This window comes from Drepanopeziza brunnea (genome assembly GCF_022702325.1).
Source record: "Drepanopeziza brunnea f. sp. 'multigermtubi' strain 214-2 chromosome Unknown ctg15, whole genome shotgun sequence".
Classification (NCBI taxonomy): domain Eukaryota; kingdom Fungi; phylum Ascomycota; class Leotiomycetes; order Helotiales; family Drepanopezizaceae; genus Drepanopeziza; species Drepanopeziza brunnea.
This window is the reverse complement of record NW_027094078.1, coordinates 48,579-68,087: the sequence shown is the minus strand read 5'-3', so window position 1 is coordinate 68,087 and position 19,509 is coordinate 48,579. Positions and strand designations below refer to the sequence as shown.

Sequence of the window (19,509 nt, the reverse complement as noted above, 5' to 3'; positions counted from 1 at the left end):
AATACTATTATATAGCTAGTCCACGTGACTCATTTCTATATTATAAAAAGAGATCTTTCCTCTGAGCTTTAGAGAGCAGACAGAAATCAGTATTGATTTATAATTATTATTTTATTTAGAATATTCTAAGTAAGATAAGGTGATCTATCAGAATCTATAAGAATATTCGATTTAACTCTGATTTATAATATTATTACGTATTTTATGAATCATATAAAAGGCTCTAGAACTATCTAAAAGTCTATGTAAGGCCTGGAAAGGTCTCATGTATTTACTTTAAGCAAGCAAACAAACAATACGGATTTGTTTTCCTTACTTCTTCCTTCTATAAAAAGTTATAATCAGATAATCGTCGGCTCGTTTACATAGGCTTCCTTACATCCTTTCAATCTTAGTCGGCGTAAGCGATCGCGGATCGGAAGCGAATGCGGATTTTTCTATCTTATTATCAATTTTTATGTGTAAAATACGATATATAACATCACCTTTTGATTTACAATCGTATTAACTCAATTGTATTTTATTATTAATTACGCATTTATTCGAAAAGGGCTCTAAAGATTTTTCAATACAAAAGCCACGCTTAACTAAGTAGTCTTAATGCAATTAAATCTTGAATCTGCTCCAAAACAGAAACTAATTATTAATAAGCTTTTTTTTTTAAAAAAAAAGGTAAGAGATGCTGAGTATCGCAAAGGTGCGATTCACGCAAAGCTAACGCGAGCGTAAGAGAACTATACGAGAATGCTTTGCTGCAGGCTTGATTATCAAAGACCACGATTTAATATTTATTTTAATTCTCGATTCGGAAGAGATTTGGTGGTTGCAACATCCTCTTTAAAGCAAGACTTTTTTCTTTTTCCTAGCATTAATATCAATAGCGATAGCTTCAATTCTGATAGTAGTAAAGATTTAAACGATTAATTGCATAAAATAAGAAACGAATCAGATACTGATAAGAATAATAATCGATGGTCAAATATTTCGTCAGATGATACGACTTAATATCTTTTAAAAGAAAGTATAATCGTCGGCTCGCTTAAATAGGACTCCTTTTATCCTTTCAGTCTTAGTCGGCATAAGCGATTGCGGATCGGAAGCGAATGCGGGTTTTCGAGTATATTAGAAATTCTTTTATACTATAGCATTTGTTATTACAACTAAGAAATATTTATATGAACAATTAATCGTCTATTATACCGTCTTTCGAAACATTTAAAATCGTATCATCCGATAAAACATTTGACCATCGATCACTATTTTTATTAGAATTTGATTCGTCTCTTACCTTACGCAACGAATCGTTTAAATCTCTACTACTATTAGAATTGAAGCTATCGCTATCGATATTAATATTAGGAAAAGGAATGGTATCTTGCTTTAAAAAAGTGTCTCCGGTAGTATCGGTTGTAATTATCAGATCATCGTTACCGAGAAAAGGTTCAAGTTAAAAGAGAGTTAGTCGAGGAATACCTTTTTTACAAGGCCGTAGAATTTGACGTTTAAGAGGTTGTTGCATCCACCAAATCTCTTTCGAATCGAGAATTGAAATAAGTATTAAATCGTCGTCTTTAATATTTAAGCTTGCAGCAAGGCGTTCTCGTATAATCCTTGCGTTTTCGGCCTATGATTAATTGTAGAATACAATTGAATTATGCGGTTGTAGATCAAAGAATAATGTTATGAATTGTATTTTATATACAAAAACTAGTAGCAAAATAAAAAAATCCGCATTCGCTTCCGATCCGCAATCGCTTATGCCGACTAAGATTGAAAGGATAAAAGAAAGCTTACTTGAGCGAGCCGACGATTACTCTTGGATTAATTATATATTTGAATGTTTTATTATTGTATTATTAGTTACTATAATATGAAAAAACTCTAACATGCACGAAAAATCTGCATCAGCTTCCTGTAAGGTTCATAATGATAGGGAATCACTATTCGAGACTCCGACGATGTTCCGTTGGTATTCAGACTGATCTCTAGCCTTTTAAACTCCTGAATTTCAAGGAACCCTTAAGAAATGTGGCCAGTATTTTACACGTGGTCGAGCCAAGCCCGCAAGGCCACCGAATATACTTTGATCCTGACACTTCCGATCCGCAATCGCTTACGCCGACTAAAACCGAAAGGATATAAGGAAGCTTATTTAAGCGAGCCGAAGATTATCATTTTCACCGGTAGTTTTGCAATTGCAAGATGCCACGTACGCTGCACGCTAGGAATGAACATTTGCTACCGGTGCTCTAATAATAACTTTGTAAAAGATTCGAATACTAACGAAATATTTTCGTAAAGGTATAAAAAGATTAAAATATAAAATATATAATACAAAAGAACCGCTATTCGAAGTTCCGAGAAAGCTTCGTAAATATTTAAATTAATCTTTACGTTTACAGAATCTTGAATTCTAAAAAGTTTTTGAAATGAATTAAGCTTATATAACTTACGTGTCCGAGCCGAGCCCGCCAAGCCTCCGACTTTCTTCGAGTGGGTTCTGTTCTTGACAGTTCTCCGGATGGCCGGAAATGCAAAAAAAAAAAAAAAAAAAAAAAAAAAAAAAAAAAAGGAACGAAAGTATCGCAACTTTATGAATCCGTTCTAAATTAAATTGAAGCTTGTCCGATACGTATTAAATGGTTTGTAGAGCGTACATGGCTTTTAATTATAATGCAAATGATTTACTGACGTAAGAAAGGATTCCGCAGATTGAATGAAGCTTATAAAATCTTATAACAAAAAACCAACGATATAAAAGATATATACCTTAATACGCTAGTGCGCTATTCAAAGAGGTCAAATAAGCCAGGACTTGGGTAAAGCCTCAAGTATGCATAGCTGCTTTATACAATCAGCTTCGGCGGTTCTTAAGTCACGCTCTAAAGCATGGCTGTTCCGCACAATACAGCTTTATAAGAAAGGTTAATTCGCGGGTGCTTATCGATTAAGAAAGTGGTGGTAGTAGTAGTAGTAGTAGTAGTAGTATTGTTTTAACGCCTGCTGCGGGTCCTGAAAGAGAAAGTGGTATAGAGTTCGTAGAAAGAGTCATTATATTGAATACGTCAAGACTTTTTAATAGCGCTAAGATGTATTATAAAGAATTCTTTTTTTTTTTCTTAGATTGATGACCATCTCCTTTTCCTACTTCCGATGGATCTTATCTTTTGCCGCAATCGCCGCCGCGGCCGCGCCCTAATCTTTTGCCACCTTCGCCGCCGCGGCCGCGCCCTAGATTTTTGCCGCCATCGCCACCGCGGCCGCAGCCTTTTGCCGCAATCGCCGCCGCGGCCGCGCCCTAGGTTTTTGCCGCCATCGCCGCGGCCGCGCCCTTGCTAAATCCGACGACTCCAACGACCGGCCCGTAGCGGCGTAGCCGGTCCTAGATGCATTCAAACCCTTGCTTCAATCCAAAATATTCTCTAAGGTGATCGTATCGTGCCTGCCACCATGCCTAGCAATCAACCGGAGCTGTCGGCAGCGATCAAGACCTTCCCCCCTAGTAGGGACGGCGATTGGAGCTGTAAGGTAAAGCAACTCGACACCAGGAAAGGCTTTGTCCAAGGCCTTCTCGACCATGCGTGTTGTTGCGTGAAATGGGTGCCCAGATTGAGTGAAGCCATTTTCGTTTTTTCTTTTTAGTCGTGACCGAGTAGGATGGAATGCGACTTACATGCCGTGCAGCACCAAAATCTTACGCGGACGCTGACATAGTGGGCCTGGTGGAGCCATGAGAACTCAGACCGTTTCTCGTATTACGATCTCGTATTACGAGTACTTTACTCACTCCCCGATCGAATGAATGCGATATCGGTGATAGTGGTAGAGGCAGCGTGGGGAAAGTGTACTGCTTTCTATCAAAGGCAGAAGCTATCGGAAGCTATCGGAAGCTATCGTTGTGGATATGACACTAGTTTCCATTCCAGAGCTGTGCCTTGCTCCAAGAGAAGCAGCTGGTAAACAGACTTTTCTTGCATGAATGAAATGGTAGTTTGGCAACCACCGCTTTACTCAGTTGTTTGGCGGTCTTCGTATACCCGCTTATACTGCCCCCCGGGTGCCAGTAGGGTATGGTAGGCTACCAATCAAGCCACGAGGTGATACATAACATTGGGGCTATTGATATTGTGAATGACAGCTCGTAAGCAGCTGCCTATTGCGTCAGTAAGCTCGCGTTTATTCCTATACACGGGAACATGTACATCCATCAGCTCACCTACTCTAGCCCGGAATAAACACTAAGTATTGTTAAGCGAGGCGATATTCAGAGTCGGAGGCAGAAAAAAAAGGATAAAAGGAGACGGAAGGCACTCGTCTTCAGGTATCACAGAGAATCGAGATCACAGCACGAAATCATCTTTTACATCCATCAATCCATCAATACTATCAAAATGCCACACTTCACTTCTAGTCCTACTATCGATATGCCGCACTTCACTTCTACTCCCTCCATCAAAAATGCTACCATCGATGAAATCCTAGAGCTGCAAAAGACTTTTGCCGAAAAGCGGCTCGTCTTCGTCGACGGAGAACGCATGGCCGGCTGGTTGATGGGATTGGGAGCTTCCGCCGAAGACCTGAAGAAAATCCAGAAGGTTAGCGATAAGCTTCAGGGAGATCCAACTCTCCCTTTCCGCAAGTCGAAGAACGGACGCTTCCTCTTCAACTTTGACCGCAACGAGCTGCAGAGACTGGAATTCCAAGAGTTTGTCCTGTCCGCCGCCGAAGATTTTGTGCGCCACGACTCCGAGAAGACGCGATCTTTCGAACAGATCACTACGGACCTGCAGGGCAACACGGCACTACAAGCCCTCTTTCTCTTCAAGTCGTTGATGATACGATCTATTCGTACGAAGCACCGCCCTATGCTCGATTATAATCACAATTCCTATGTCTGCACCCTCTTCAACCTGCGGACCGTGACGACGGGTGACCTGGTAGGCGAGCCCGCTCTCGAGGGCGTGCATAGCGACGGTGTCGATTTCACCATGACCACCTTCTTGGGTGCTGAAAACATGACGGATGACAGCGCTATTACCTTTGTGCACGACAACGAGGAAAAGACGGCGGCGAGGTGGCACGAAACAAATCCTAAGCTTCTTTGCGGCTCGTACCAGCACCGCCACTTCCTGGACACACTGCTCTTCGTCGATGCAGAATATAAGCACAGCCTGACGGCCGTTGAGCAGAAGGACTTGTCCCGCAGCGCCACCCGCGACATGCTCATCTTCTTCACGCGCAAGCCGGTCGTCAAGGGCCACGTGTCGTACAAGTATGATTCTCTGGTTGAACATCAGACGCTTCCACTGAGGGTCTCGCTGAACGAGACGCTTTCCGCCGGTCGAGTTGGAGACAAGCGAACAGCTGCAGCTTAGCGAGCAGGTGGAGTAGGAGGATGTGGTGATTGTCAGCTAGTTACCGGGTAGTGAGCACGCAGGAACGAGGGTATATTCAACACTATACCCCGGAGGCCCGAAGCTTATCGCCCGTCTCTCTCTCACTTTGATTAGACTCCCCTTTTCGGTAAACTAGGTACAAGATATATATGCAGAGACAACTAGGATAAAAGTAGACAAAAGTATATGAATTCACAGTTATCAGAAAGAACCCTCTCACTCATCAAATCAATTTCGCTTCAGGATGCATACCTACCTTTGAGAGGGCCTCTCTTCGTTCTTACTGACCCGTGCTATGATCATTCCCGGCCTCAGCTTGACCGTCATCAGCCTCGTATGCTAGCGGCTACTTCGACGCCGAGCATCCCTCACACAATTTGACGGTCCGCCATCGGCCGCATGGCTTCCATTCTGGATGGTCAAGGCATCGGTGAGCAAGAAGCAGAACTTGATGCTTTAGGGATGCTCGCAGACCTACGGTCCTTTCGCAAGAATCGGGCCCAAAACTCTGCCGATCTCGGACCCCGAGTACCTATGGAAGATCAATAGCGTGCGTGGCTCATGTACGCGTGGACCTGCGTATCACGCCGTTCGGCTGGAAGCGGGCAAAAATAAAATCCTGGGTTCTCGAGATGATGTGCGGCATACGGAGCTGCGCAAGATACAGATGAAGTCAAGAAGAAGCTCATGAAAATGTATGTATTTAGTACTCGAAAAGAGAAAACCCAGGCCTCGAGAGCTCCATTGACGCCCACGTAACGGGATCTCTGAACCTCATCGACGTAGAATACTTGCAGCGACCTGGGATGCGCTTCCGCTCAGTTGACCTTTCCGGGACGCTGGGCTGTTTCGCCCTCGACGTCATCACCGACATTGCCTTTGGCTCCTCCGGTGGCGACGTGAAGACCAATGCGGACGTCTTCGATTTCTTTTCCAACGTCGCGGCATTCGTGCTAGTCACAAGCCTGACCGCCGTGATCACTTCTCAAAATCACAGAAATACCTTGGTCGAACGAAATGGTGGCGCCGAGTTGTGCCGATCGAGTGGGAATTGGCATGAAGTGCGTCCGTTACGAGATCTCTGTTTTCAGGAGAAATCGCTAAGCACTCGCTGACTCTGCAAACAAACCAGTTTGGCTAAAGTTGCGGTCGAGAAGCGGTACTCCACTACCACACAATTATCGGAACGGCTCGACATGCTTGCAGCCTTCAAGATGCATGGTCTCACAAAGGAGGAAGCTGAGATTGAATCGGTATCCTAAATGTATGTTGTGAAACCCTTGTGTACCTATCGATATCGGCTTCGTCGGCCCCGGCATGCCATGGAACTGTACCAATTGGGGATTCGGGTAGGTACGTGATTTCTGGTTCTCCATCAGCCCGCGCAGAGAGCGGAATACCGTGTCTTGATCAGGCAGTTGTTGGGAGTTGTAGCAATAATCATGGTACTCTCCCCCCCTCCTAAATAACTGTAATACTGGGTCGTTTTTTGGAGGCCGATTCCGGCGCGTATAGCAGGGGGCATAGCAAGGGTTAATAGTGGAGCATATAACAGTTTTAAGCCACTCGGAGTAAAGAAAATATTAATCTATTAAGATTCTACCTAGTCAGTTGCGATGTCGTTGAAATACGAGTGCATACATGACTAGTGCTTGCTCGTATAATTGAAACATTGACTTTGGGTTCATCTGATATGGAGCGGAAGGTCCCCGGCCGCACATCCTCACTCCAAGAGTGCTACCTACTACTATATCAGATTGTGAGAAATGCTTCTAGATTCGTAAATAAGAAGATATCACTTAGCACTTGCGATCCATATTACTCGCATATCATGCATGTCGGAGTAAGAATTTCTCTTGGTGCGTAAGGAATAAGCGAATAGCACCGAGAGTATTGATGTTTTGTAGTCACCAGGCCGTCAGTCACCAGGCAATTACAACCTAACCACTCACTGTCTGATAGATTTAATTTCGGACCGTTGGAGGTAGATCTTACTCGCGAGCACTACGCATGCCACTCACCAACCACTTTCTTTGTTTCCAAGCTGGTTGGGCTCGCCCCCACTAAATGATCCATGAGCTCAGGTCTTTCCTTTCCTCTGTCTAGCTGCATCCCTTTTGCTGGCACGGAAATATAAAGCAGTTCGTTTGGAAGGAAAAAGAAAAACTTATATCTGTATTCTCAACGCTTTTCAAGTCTTTTACAAGCCAACTTTAAACGTATCTTATGACTGTTCTTTGCATATCTGCATTCCCTCCCCAACCCCTTGCTGCTGCTGTAAAGCCAAACAAGACGTCTTCCTTGGAATAAGGAGTTAGTAATAATCAAACGATGACCGACCACGTACTCACCGTCTCTACTGACCCAATCGGAGGCGTCATGCATACCAAGGAGGCTGCAATCTCTGTGCAACCAGGCCATCCAGACGAGATCGCAGCCTTTGCAATAGACGATCCCGAGAACCCATTCAACTGGTCTTCTGTGAGTAAATACGGCACATTCGGAGGACTATGAACTCCGGCATTATTTCTTTTATTCTTATTAACACGGACAACAGCGAAAAAAAAGCTTCGTCATGATCGTCGGGATCATCGCCATCCTCAACAGCACTTTTGACTCATCACTGCCCAGCGGCGCCATTGACTTTATCACCGCCGAATTCAATGTGACAGCTCCCATTCAGAATGCCCTGCCCATATCCATCTATCTCGTCGGCTACATTCTCGGCCCGCTCTTTTTTGCTCCCCTCAGCGAGACATACGGGCGGCGCGTCGTCATGGTGCCGAGCTTTGCCCTCTTCACCATCTTCACCCTGGCCTGCGCGCTGGCACGAGACTGGCCCTCATTCCTCTTCTTCCGCCTGGTCTGTGGCATTAACGCCTCGAGCTCGATTGCTATCACGAGCGGCATCTACGCGGACATCTATGCTGATCCCGTGGTCCGCGGCCGGGCCATCGCGTTCTCCATCTCGGTAACCTATACCATGATGGTTTATTGCCATGTCCGTACTTCATGCTAATCATATGCTTGTAGGCCACGTCGTTTGGGCCGCAGCTGGCGCCGCTTCTCTCGGGTGCGGTGTCGCCTGTCAGCTGGCGCTGGACCTTCTGGATTGGATTCATCCTTCTGGGCGTGTCCCTTGTTCCTGTATTATTCCTCCCTGAGACCTTCAAGCCAGTGATCCTGCGCAAACGTGCTATCAAGCTGCGGAAAAAGGACCCAAGTCACCGAATCTACGCGCCGATCGAGCTGGAAACCCGTGATACGATGGAAATCGTCACGGTAACGCTAGCGCGTCCGATACGCATGTTCTTTAAAGAGCCCATTGTGCTGCTCAGCAGCTTGTATCTGGCCTTTGCAAGCGCCATCTATTGTAAGTCCAGCGAGATGCCTACCGGTGATCAACCATTGAAATGACTGACGCTTGCGCAGTTCTCCTTTTTGAAGCCTACCCCATCATCTTCCACGGCATCTACAAAATGAACTATATCGGGGCTGGCCTCGCCTTTATCCCAAGTACGTCTTTCTTCCTCCGTTAAATATATACATCCGTGCAAAAGACTAATAGCTCATGTACACAGTTGCTGTCGGGTCCATCCTCGCCTTATTCATCTCAATGGCATGGGACGGCTACTTCCAACACGCGCGCAAGCACCACCGCCCCTTCACCAGCATCAAAGAATACGAACGCGTCCCGCTCGCCTGCCTAGGTGCCGTTTGCTATGTCGTGGCCATCTTCTGGCTCGGCTGGTCCGCGTCATCCAACATCCACTGGATCGTGCCCATGCTCTCCGGCGTCCCCTTTGGCGCCGGCTTCGTCCTGATCTTCATCGCACTGCTCAACTACATGACTGATGCCTACCGCGAGCTCGCCGCCAGTGCAGCTGCCGCCGCGAGCTGTACTCGGAGCATTTTTGGCGCGCTGCTCCCGCTGGCTAGTTCGGCGATGTATGGCCGCCTGGGTGTGCCGTGGGGCATGAGCTTCCTCGGCTTTGTGAGCCTGGTCCTGGGTCTTGTTCCGTTTGCTTTTATCAAGTATGGGGAGCGCATTCGGTTGGGGAGTAAGATGTGTCAGCAATTTGAGCGAGAGTGAAAGCTGCGAGTGTTATGGGCGTCGATCGTATATATTTGTATATACTTGGATAGAACTAAAGACCGATCAGGTTCTGGACCTGCCATACGCAAATGATATTGGTTGACAGAACTCAGGCATGAGACTAAGTAGCGATTACCATCTTCCTTTCCAATGTCCACATGGTAGCCGACAAAGGGAATGTAATCATAGAGAACTGGTGAGACGTGCACGTACTTTGCTTTGGTTAATGGGACTTTTGCATTACGGCTATCAAAGATAGTAGTATGTTACTGTTAGTAACACAGGTGTTGATAGTATTGACTAGTTAATTGACTCGGTATTGATAAGGAAGGTTGAAGCGGTTCCTGAACCAAACCACGAGTGCACGTGCCACCGTTACATGCTACTGCTAAGCTTAAAGCTTCTCGTACGTATTACGTAGTAATAGTAGTAGTAGTAGTACTACCTTCCACTTCTATTATACTATTCCCCTCCCAGAAAAAAATACGGACCACTAAGTGAAAGCATATTTTGATCTTAAAGCTGACCGCTTATTAAGTGTAGCAAAATAACGTACATATTAATTTTCTAGTATTTGGTAAGTCTTCCTTGAGCATTAATCATTCCTGGATATCCATTTTACTACGAATTATATAAAGAAATAACGAATTCTTAAGGAACTGCTTCCCAAGCGTTAGGGTTACAACCCCCTGCTCTACCCCTAGTAAAAATATACCTTTCGTCTTTTACTCAACGAGGGGGATAGTAGTACAAGAGGACAGAATAAACTATCCGGCCAAGGAATGTTAAGGCCAGGGTGCGCAGGACCCTTGCCAAAGAACTTATCTCCTTTTGTATCTTAGAATCTTTTCTTTTCTTATATACAATTTAGGATTTTAATAAGTCTTAGTTTTTATTAGTGTATCACAAGTGTGGTTTATTAGTAAGACTAGTTTTCTATCAAGGGGTTGGTTGATTATATTGTTGATATCTCGTACTGCTATAAGTAGTTATGATGGTCCCTTATAGGAACTTTAGGTGCAAGGGCCACTATCATGGGCCACTACCACGTGCCACTGCCAAGCTTAAAGCTTCTCGTACAGTACCTTCCACTTCTATTATAGTACAAGGGCACAGAATAAACTATTCGGCCAAGAGATCTTAAGGCCAGGGTGCGCAGGACCCTTGCCAAAGAACTTAGTAGTACCACTCTTCCCTCCTAACAGCTACAGCCTGAAGATGCCTTAAAACTTTAAATCTCCACTTTAAACCCCTTGGTTACCTTACCCTCAAGGTGTGATAAGTACGCCTGCGACGTTGTATCTCCTTTTATACCTCGGAATCTTTACTTTGCTTACTATCTTCCTCTTTGAATAATTATCGGATCCAGTTTAGCTCTATAAATCGTAGAACGGTGATTTTTGAATGGCTTAAAGCCTTGTCAAATCCATTGCATAGACTCATACTAGCTCAAAGATACTTTTCAAGGCTAAATGAATCCGTATACGTAGTAAGTTGATCTGTTCAAGACATCGTAAGATCCTTTGCAAAATTATACTTTCGATAAGTTTTCATGGAAGGGGTGGGGCGAAAGTATATACAGTTTAGACTTTTAATGAGATAAAGTTTTTACTAGTACGTGGTATACAAATATGGTTTGATAATAAGATTAGTCCTCTATCAGGGGTGTGATTAATTATGTTATTGATATCTGGTACTGCTACGTACTACGTCGCAGGCGTAAGTATTACCCCTCGAGGGTAGGGAAAACAGGGGGTTTAAAGTGGAAACTAAACTTTTAAGGCACCCTCGAGGGGTAATACTTAGGCCTGTACCGTGGTATGAGTAGATGGTCCCTTAAGGGAACTGTAGATGCACGGTCCACTATCGAGTACTCCTGCCGTATATGGCCATTCGCGTTCCTTTTATTCCCGACTGCTACAATGGCCTTTGTAATTTAATACTAGCAGTTCTTTAATTAATTTAAAGAACTATTTAATTGTAACTTATATTATTTCCTACGTCTCGAAATTCAATCGAACTTCCCGGAATCGAAACTCCTTTTTTTTTTCTTTAAATCCAATCAAAATTCCTCACGTCTTTCCGTCTCCGTCTTTCAGCCTGTCTTTCGGCCTATCCTTTAATCTTAATTTCTACGTTATTGTTATCGATAAAGGTCATCATTGCTTTATTCGATATAGCTTTCGTTATATAGTTACCTATATTCCATTTTCTATCGATCTGGCGTATTTTCGCGATCTTTTTGCGTTCGTATAATTAGCGCAAAGCTATTATATCGCTCGTCAGCCTCTTTTCTTTAATAATATTAAGCTTAACTAAATACTTATAAATCGAATAAGAGTTAATGCAAAATATCATAAATATATTTAGTAAAGAGAGTTCGATGTATCGGTACATCAATATCGATCCGACGTGGTTGATGGAGGTGGCAGGTTCGGGTATCTCAAGCAAGCATGCTTCGCTTAGCGTGACATACCCGCAAAGGACCCAGGCCTCCAAAGGATCTTCAACTTCTCTTTAAAACACTATTAGATAGCTATTCTCGTGATTTTTTTAAATTGAATAAAAGAATTATATTTTTCCGAACCTTAAGGAGTATATAAAACTCAAGTATCATTTTTATTTATTATTATCGGTACATCATATCGATCTAAGGCAGTTGGAGGTGATATGGCCAATTCAGGTATCTCAGGCACCGATGAACATGCCTCGCTTAGCATGGCACGCGCTTCAGGGAACTTCCAACTTCGATAAAAAATGTCGGTATATCCATATCGACCTTAGCTAGCTAGTAGTAATAGTTGGGGGAGTTCACTCGTGAACCAGGGTTCATGGGTCACTTGGCATGCCTCGCTTAGCATGCCACAGCTCAAAGGATTCTCAACTTGAGTATAAAACTGTTAGAATATTGGACTGCCGCCTATATTCCCTGATATGGACTAGCCTCTTGGCTAGTCCCTTAAGTACACCTGTATTACAGCTCTCAGTACTCTTACAGTTAATAGACTATAACACTTTTTTTTTTTTTTTTTTTTTTTTTTTTTTTTTTTTTTTTATTTATTTACGTCGGGCGGGTAGCAAGCGAAGCCTGCCGCCCTAGGACCTCTTATAAGGTACGGCGACGTGCTAAGCTAAAGAGTTATATACAAGAAGGCCTTAAAAAGCAATTCATAGTGTTGGATTGCTTCCAAGCGATTAGGGAATATATTCGTAAAGGTCGTAACGTCGTTAAAGTACTTGCAATTGCAAAACACTCCGTTTGAAAGGTATCTGAATTCTAACTGCTCCCTAAGACTCAAAGGAGCTAATTCTTTTTATATAATTAAAAGGAATCACGTGAACTAGCTAACTAATAGATTTACTTGTCAAGTTAAGGGTCCCTTGACTGCTGACATGCTAAGCGAAGCATGCTAAATGGCCTGTAAACCATAGTTCACGAGTAAGCTCCCTTAACTACTACTACTAGCTAGCTAAAGTCGATATAAATATACCGACACCTGTTACGGTCCTGGCAAGCCTTTAGCGTAGTTAAAGGATTGGTCAGGAGATCGATTAGTCAGCGGCCCGCTGCCCTAGTCCTATCTAGGACTAGGCTTACGCTAGCGGCCGTCCCAAGTACAAAACTTCTCCGCCCTCTTGTATTCTAGCACTTCTTTTTTTCGTCTTTCTTTTTCGATACGAAGCGTACGATTAAATAATATTATAATATTATTTTTTTCTAGCCGTAGCATAAAAAAAGACCGACCACCACTTCCGCTGCGAAGCATTATATCGACCTCCGTTTTTAATATAAAACTTCGAACTGCCTTTGCTGCAACTCGGAGTTCTTTTTAAGTTATACTAGCTTTTACTTCTTTTACTTAAGTTCGAGTACTTTAATTAGATATCACCACTGATTATAGTCTTTGTCGGAGTATACCAGCCATGCAGCGGACAGGAATGGAAGGAACGACGGATAGGAATGGAAGGGACGATAAAGGTAGTAATGGACTTAGCACGTAAAGGTGGCACGTGCGCCCGCGGTCCTTTTAAAGGACCGCTACTATTAGTATAATAATACGAGACATTTATAACACAACTAACCCAAAACGATAATACTATCAATACTTGTATATTAATACTAATCAATAGTTAAATAAACTATAGATTCGTAAAGTCTAAAAGAGATAAGATTAAGTCTAAGGAGTTTTTATTAACTTCGCTTTTCATTTTGTGTTAACGATACTTACTATCAGTTTTCGGCTAAAAATCGAGAATCGAATAACCCTTTTACGAGAATCGATGATTCGATTGCGTTTATCACGCGCGAGAAGATTTAAAAAGCGAATAACTTTTTGCGAGCACGATTCTTACTTTTCTTTTCAAAGAATTGTTTCTTTGGCTAACAAGCTAGCAAATCTATTATTATACCCGCTTACCTTTAACTATTACGAATTCCTTCTTTTATATACGAATTCGCTGCTAATATATCGGTCCATTCGGCTATATCGAACGTATTAGCTAGACTTGTACCACTAAGATTAAAGTGCTAAATCAATCCCTTTACTTAAGGATATGACTTTGACTTTATTGACCCCGCTTAAGTTATAAACCCTTTTATTATCAATAGCTATATCGCTATGTGTTTAGAAAGCTATAAAGACACGTATAATAATAAGCAAAGAGAGTCTTTTTTCGAGATCTTCTTATAAGATTTTAATAAATAAACGATTGAGATATAAAGACACGCTTATCGATCGATTTGCCGCTAGCTTCGAGAACACCTCGTGATAAGTAAAGTATAAGTTAAACTAACTAAAAGTATCTTTTAAACAATAATTTTCTACATTTTAAGCTAAAAAGATAAGCTAAAATTATAGACTTTTGTTTATAAGGATGCTAAGAATAAGATCATCGCGGAACAAAAGGTCAAAGAAGCTAAGAGAATAGCACTTAAGCAAAAGCAGCAAATTAAAAAGAGAATAGCAATAGCACTTATTATTACGCCGGCGGCACTTGCGCTTACAATTACACTTGCTATCGACCTTATAATTGAACTTACAATCGAGCAAAAAGGGCTAGCTATAAGTATTAACCGCACTTTATTAAGTGACCCTTTTAATACTCGAAGCCTCGCTATTCTGCTAACCATACGCTTTTTCTCGACTTCGGTATTAACCTTTATAATGCTTATTAGCACTAAGATCAGGAGGAGATTCTGTGGATTGAATGAAGCTTGGTATGTTTTATTTAAGAAGCTCGTCAAGATCTATGTACATGTACTTAAGAGCTCTAGTATGCTAAGGGCGCTACTAGGCGAGGTTATATAACATGTCATATATAGCTTAAATAGAACTATGCTTGTTCCGTATAATACACCTTTTAAGTCAGTAGAACAGCTGCTAAGCTGCAAGCAAATAAAAAAGAAAAAAAAATAAATGATTAAGCTTTTTAAACTCGATAATATAGAGGGGAAGAGCTCCGATATATACCCAACGTCAAATCAAGAGATATATATGAATATAGCCATGGTAAAATCGTAAGTAAATAAAGGGGAAGAAGAAAGACGATCGAAGGACACTCGAATGTATGCTATAAATACGTGTATTGTATTATGTATTAATATAGTAGTAGTTTAAAGAAGAACCAATTACTCGTTTATATAAGAGCTTATACGTGACTTAACCACGTGCTTAGCAAAGCTAAAGCATGCAGCGCACTTACGTAATAAAAGTGCTTAGCATTAATATTATATATATAAACAAAACAAATACAAAGCCGCAACTTTATTATATACGTTTTCCTTTCGAATTAGACTCGCTTTCGAGTCACTTTTTATTAAAGTAATAAAATTAAGTTTGCAAAACGAGCATATAGCCGAATTGCACGATCGCAATATAATCTTAAAGTATTACTTAATAATGCATCGCCGGATCGGTATTAATACGAGGCGTATATAATATAATAAAAAAGATAAAAATAGCAACGAAAATGCAAGATAATCCCTCGAGTCCAATTCCTTTTTATATCTTTTATAATACTTTTATTCAATTATAAAAATAATATCAATTCGAGAGTTAGTATTATCGTTAAGATAAGCGTGCGCCGGTTTAAACGATCAAATAATAACGCATTGCCGAATCGGTAATAGCGCGAAGCTTAAAGCGGTAACGTAATAAAAAAAATAAAAGCGGTAATATATACTTAAGGTCTTGCTATAAACAATCAACCCTTTTCTTATATTAATCTTATACTTTTTTATCTTTCTTTTAGCATCACTACTTAATAACTTTATCTTTTATTATTATGTTTTCGATTTGTTTTTAATACGTAAGCTACGCAAATAAAACTATCGATAATGCCGCGAGTCGATGCATCTTTTCTTTTAATACTTTTATTAAATGCAAGCGTTGCCGTGCTATTAAGTCAATTTGTATTTTCGTAAATTATCTTACTTTCCGTTTTATATTCGTTTTAACTTCGATTCGATAGCTTTTCGCAAAAGTCGTCGATGCTAATATAGCTTTAATAAATGCGATAACGGCTATAAACAATAAAATTAAGACGGCCGACGACGTTTTTCGTAAAAACATAATTATAAATAATCTTTTTATAAAAACCCGCCGCGCTTTTGCCTTTCGAATTAATAATGCTTCTTTTTCTTTTCGAGCTCGTATCGCCGTTGCTTCTTTTACCGCCGCTAATACTAAAAGTCCTTTAATTAACTTAAGTCTTATTTTAGCGTTACGCTTACTTGCCGCCGCTATTACCGCCGATCTAGCTTCGCTAAACTTGCTACGTTAAATCTTAGCTGCAATAAATCGAAATAATACTTTATTAAATAACTTTTTTAGCCGCGTAAGTATATATCGCGAACCTTTTATAATTCTTTTTCGATTTAATTATAATAAATTACCGAAAAGTCTTTATTTCGCTTATCTTTATCTTCGCAATCTCTAGCACTTTTTTAAACGAAAAGGCTCCGTCGAAATGCTCGTTAAGCTTTTAATTGCGGCAATACTAATAGTTTCTTTTCGCAAGGTTTTAACCGTAGCAATACTCGTAATTTTACGAAAAGTTCGAATCGTAGCAATATCGGTAAATCTTTAAGAAGTGAAAGCAGTGCTTAAAGTGCTGCGAAAAGCTTTCGCATTATTTTATTTAGCTTTAAATTATAAAGTCGAAAGGGTTTTTATCGCGTATCGGCAGTTTGCTAAGTAGTTAATGCAATAGATTTTTTATATACTTTTTTTAATTAGCTTTCGAATAAGGTCCGCTTTATATATATAATATGCTCGTATATAATAGATCGAAAGCATATAAGTTTAATAACGTAAAGCTTTTTAATATAAAAAAAAAATAAAAAAAGTATAAAAAAAAAGAAAACAAAGAAAATTAAATTTAAATAAAGAAAAAAATTAAAAATCAAATTTAAACTCGTCTTTTCTTTACGTATAGTTATGCCTTTATAATTTAATTACTTTTTGTTGCTTCTTTATCACTGCTTATAAAGACTCTTGCGTATTAGCTCCGTTGCTCTTTCGTAAAGCCAAGTAATCGAATAATAAATCTATTTAAGCGCTTAATTTAAAAGCCAGACTCGGCTATTTTATTTAATAAAAGCTATTTTAAAGATCTTTTTATATAAAGCTTAAAGCGAAGTAATAACGCTTCGAAAGTATATCGTACGTAAAACTTTTTTAATCGATTGCTAGCAAATGTTTTATTTAGCAAAGCCTCGTCTTCTTTTAGCTTTTTTAACTTATAATATCTTTTTATATTTACCGACGAAATTTAATAAAGGTTAAGCTATCGAAAATCCAGTTTCTTAACGTTAAACATATCTATTTCACGTATCGAATCGTGCTTAAAAACTAAATCACTTACTTTTAAAAGTTTAATTCGAAAGTTTTTTTTATTATTAAAAGCATCTTTTCTTTTTTAACGGCAGCGGGTTTTTTTAAGTATAGCTTTCGTAGCATCTTCGTTTCGCATTCGAAACTAATATGCTTTTAATTCGATAAGCTTAGCACGATTAATTATTAGCTTTTAAAATAACGTAGCTTAAGATTAAATTCGAATCTTAATCGGAAGCATTGCTTTTTTACCGTATATTATATAAAAAAAAGTAAATCCGATAAAAGTATACATCGAAATGCGATCGGCGAATAAAACGGTTAGCAATTGCGCAATTTAATCGATGCTTTTAAGCTTACTTAATGCGTTTTTAATTAATCCGTAACCGCGTTTTACTATTTTATTCGCTTAAAAGTAATATATTAAAACTACGACTCGATTAATTCTTTAATTATTAAGCAAATCGATTACTTTTTTTTTAAACTTCGAACTTCCGTCGATTATTAATTAAAAGAAAATCTTATAGCAGCAAATAATATCTTTTTAAATAAACTTAGCTACCGAAAGCGAATCTCGAGTCCGAATCGCTTTCGCTTCGACTTATTTATTTATATTATTTTTAATAATAATTAAATAACTTTTGCTATTGCGTGCAAATAAATAAATAATATCGATAGCTTAGCGTTTTATTAAGCTATTAAATCGAGTAAGATGCAATAATTCTTCGAGCTTATTAGCTGCTCGGTGCTAGCATTTTTTATAAGTCTTAACGAATCGTTTGACGTCCGTATAACATTTATTTTAAAAGTAGCGTTAAAAAATACCATAATAAATTGATTTACGGCTTTTATAATTACTTTTATCGTAATAAGCTGTAATAATATTCGTTTTCATCGAAAGTTTATCGATTATTAATCGAAAAAAAAAGCTTTTCGTCGAAAATCTTTAAAGCTTTTTATCGTTCACTTTATACTTAATAGCTTTTTTCTTAAACTTATAATATTCTATTTTATTTAAGTTTTTAAGTTTTCGCAAGGTCGTTAAGAAAATAGCTATTTAAATTGATTTCGAAAAGTATTCGATTAAGTTTAAAAAGCTTTTGTAATTATAATTATCGTTAAACTCGTTTAAGTTTGCATTCTTCGCTTCTTTTAAGCGTTAAAATATATTTTTAAAAATAAATTAACGAATATTTATTAAAAGGTCCGTCGAAAGTTCTTCGAAACCGTTTCGAGCTTTAATAAGTCCGAGGTCGGCTAGCAAGCTATTATCGAACTCATTTTTATTTTTTTCGCTTAAATCATCGAAGTGCCGTAGCCGTTTTAATAATATATCGATAGCGGTATAATTTTTATTAAAGATATATTAAACTTTAAAATTAAAAAGATTAATTTAAGCTAGCTAACGTATAATTAAAGCCGAAAGTATATCGATAGTTTTTCGTCGAAGCTAAGCAACGAGCACTTTAGCGTTAATCTTAAAGATAAAGTGCATTTCGATAATTTATAATTTAAGTTTCTTAAAGACTTTAAATACTTCGCGGCACTTTCGTTTAATAGCGTTGTAATTCCGTTTTACTTTCGTTTAAGCTTTAAACTCGTATTAAGCCGATTGCATTTTGCTAAAAGTAATCTTGCGTTAATTAATATATCTTTTTTATTCTTTTAAATTAGCGTCCGTTTTTATTATTATTTTTTTATTTTAATCTTCGTAATCGACTTTAATTAAAACCGGAGCCGTCGTTAAAGCGTCTTATAGCATTCGTATAGCTTTCGAATGCGCTTTAATTTATTATTAATCTATATCTTTTTTCGTAAAATTATAAAAAAGGTTAGTAATATATACGAATCTTTTAATTTAAATGCGAAAATAAAAGCAAAAGCTTAAAAATCTTTTAACTTTAATAACGTTTTTAAAAGTTTTTTAATTATTGATTTTAATAACTTTATTCGTAGCGGGTTCTCGACCTTTCGAATTGCATACGAATTTTATTATATTTATTTTATTTTAGCAAAATTATAATTTTTCTTCGATTATAGCATTAGCGCGCTTAATTCGTTTTAAAGTCTTATCGATGTTTTAAATATGTTCGAGCACAAATTAGCGTATACTCGAGAATGCTTTTTCGTCGAAATAGTCCGTTTATAATCTTTTTATTTTAATATCGTCGATAAATAGCAT

The 19,509-nt window shown here is 39.3% G+C and overlaps 3 protein-coding genes across 3 annotated transcripts; all 3 read left to right on the top strand.

Annotated features, from left to right (window-relative positions):
• Nucleotides 1-4,391: 4,391 nt before the first annotated feature.
• Nucleotides 4,392-5,375, top strand: L3040_008116 (uncharacterized protein; the record flags this gene model as incomplete). Its single annotated transcript, XM_007290964.1, has 1 exon — nt 4,392-5,375. The coding sequence occupies one exon, from the start codon at nt 4,392-4,394 to the stop codon at nt 5,373-5,375; it is 984 nt and encodes a 327-aa protein (XP_007291026.1).
• A 316-nt stretch (nt 5,376-5,691) lies between these two features.
• On the top strand, nt 5,692-6,537 carry L3040_008115 (uncharacterized protein; the record flags this gene model as incomplete). Its single annotated transcript, XM_066157304.1, has 4 exons — nt 5,692-5,730; nt 5,857-5,959; nt 6,126-6,457; nt 6,529-6,537. The coding sequence occupies 4 exons, from the start codon at nt 5,692-5,694 to the stop codon at nt 6,535-6,537; spliced, it is 483 nt and encodes a 160-aa protein (XP_066010452.1).
• A 1,190-nt stretch (nt 6,538-7,727) lies between these two features.
• Nucleotides 7,728-9,489, top strand: L3040_008114 (uncharacterized protein; the record flags this gene model as incomplete). The annotated part of the gene is made up of 5 exons (XM_066157295.1): nt 7,728-7,877; nt 7,954-8,367; nt 8,430-8,769; nt 8,829-8,912; nt 8,978-9,489. 5 exons carry the CDS (start codon nt 7,728-7,730, stop codon nt 9,487-9,489), a joined length of 1,500 nt encoding a protein of 499 aa, XP_066010451.1.
• Nucleotides 9,490-19,509: the final 10,020 nt, after the last annotated feature.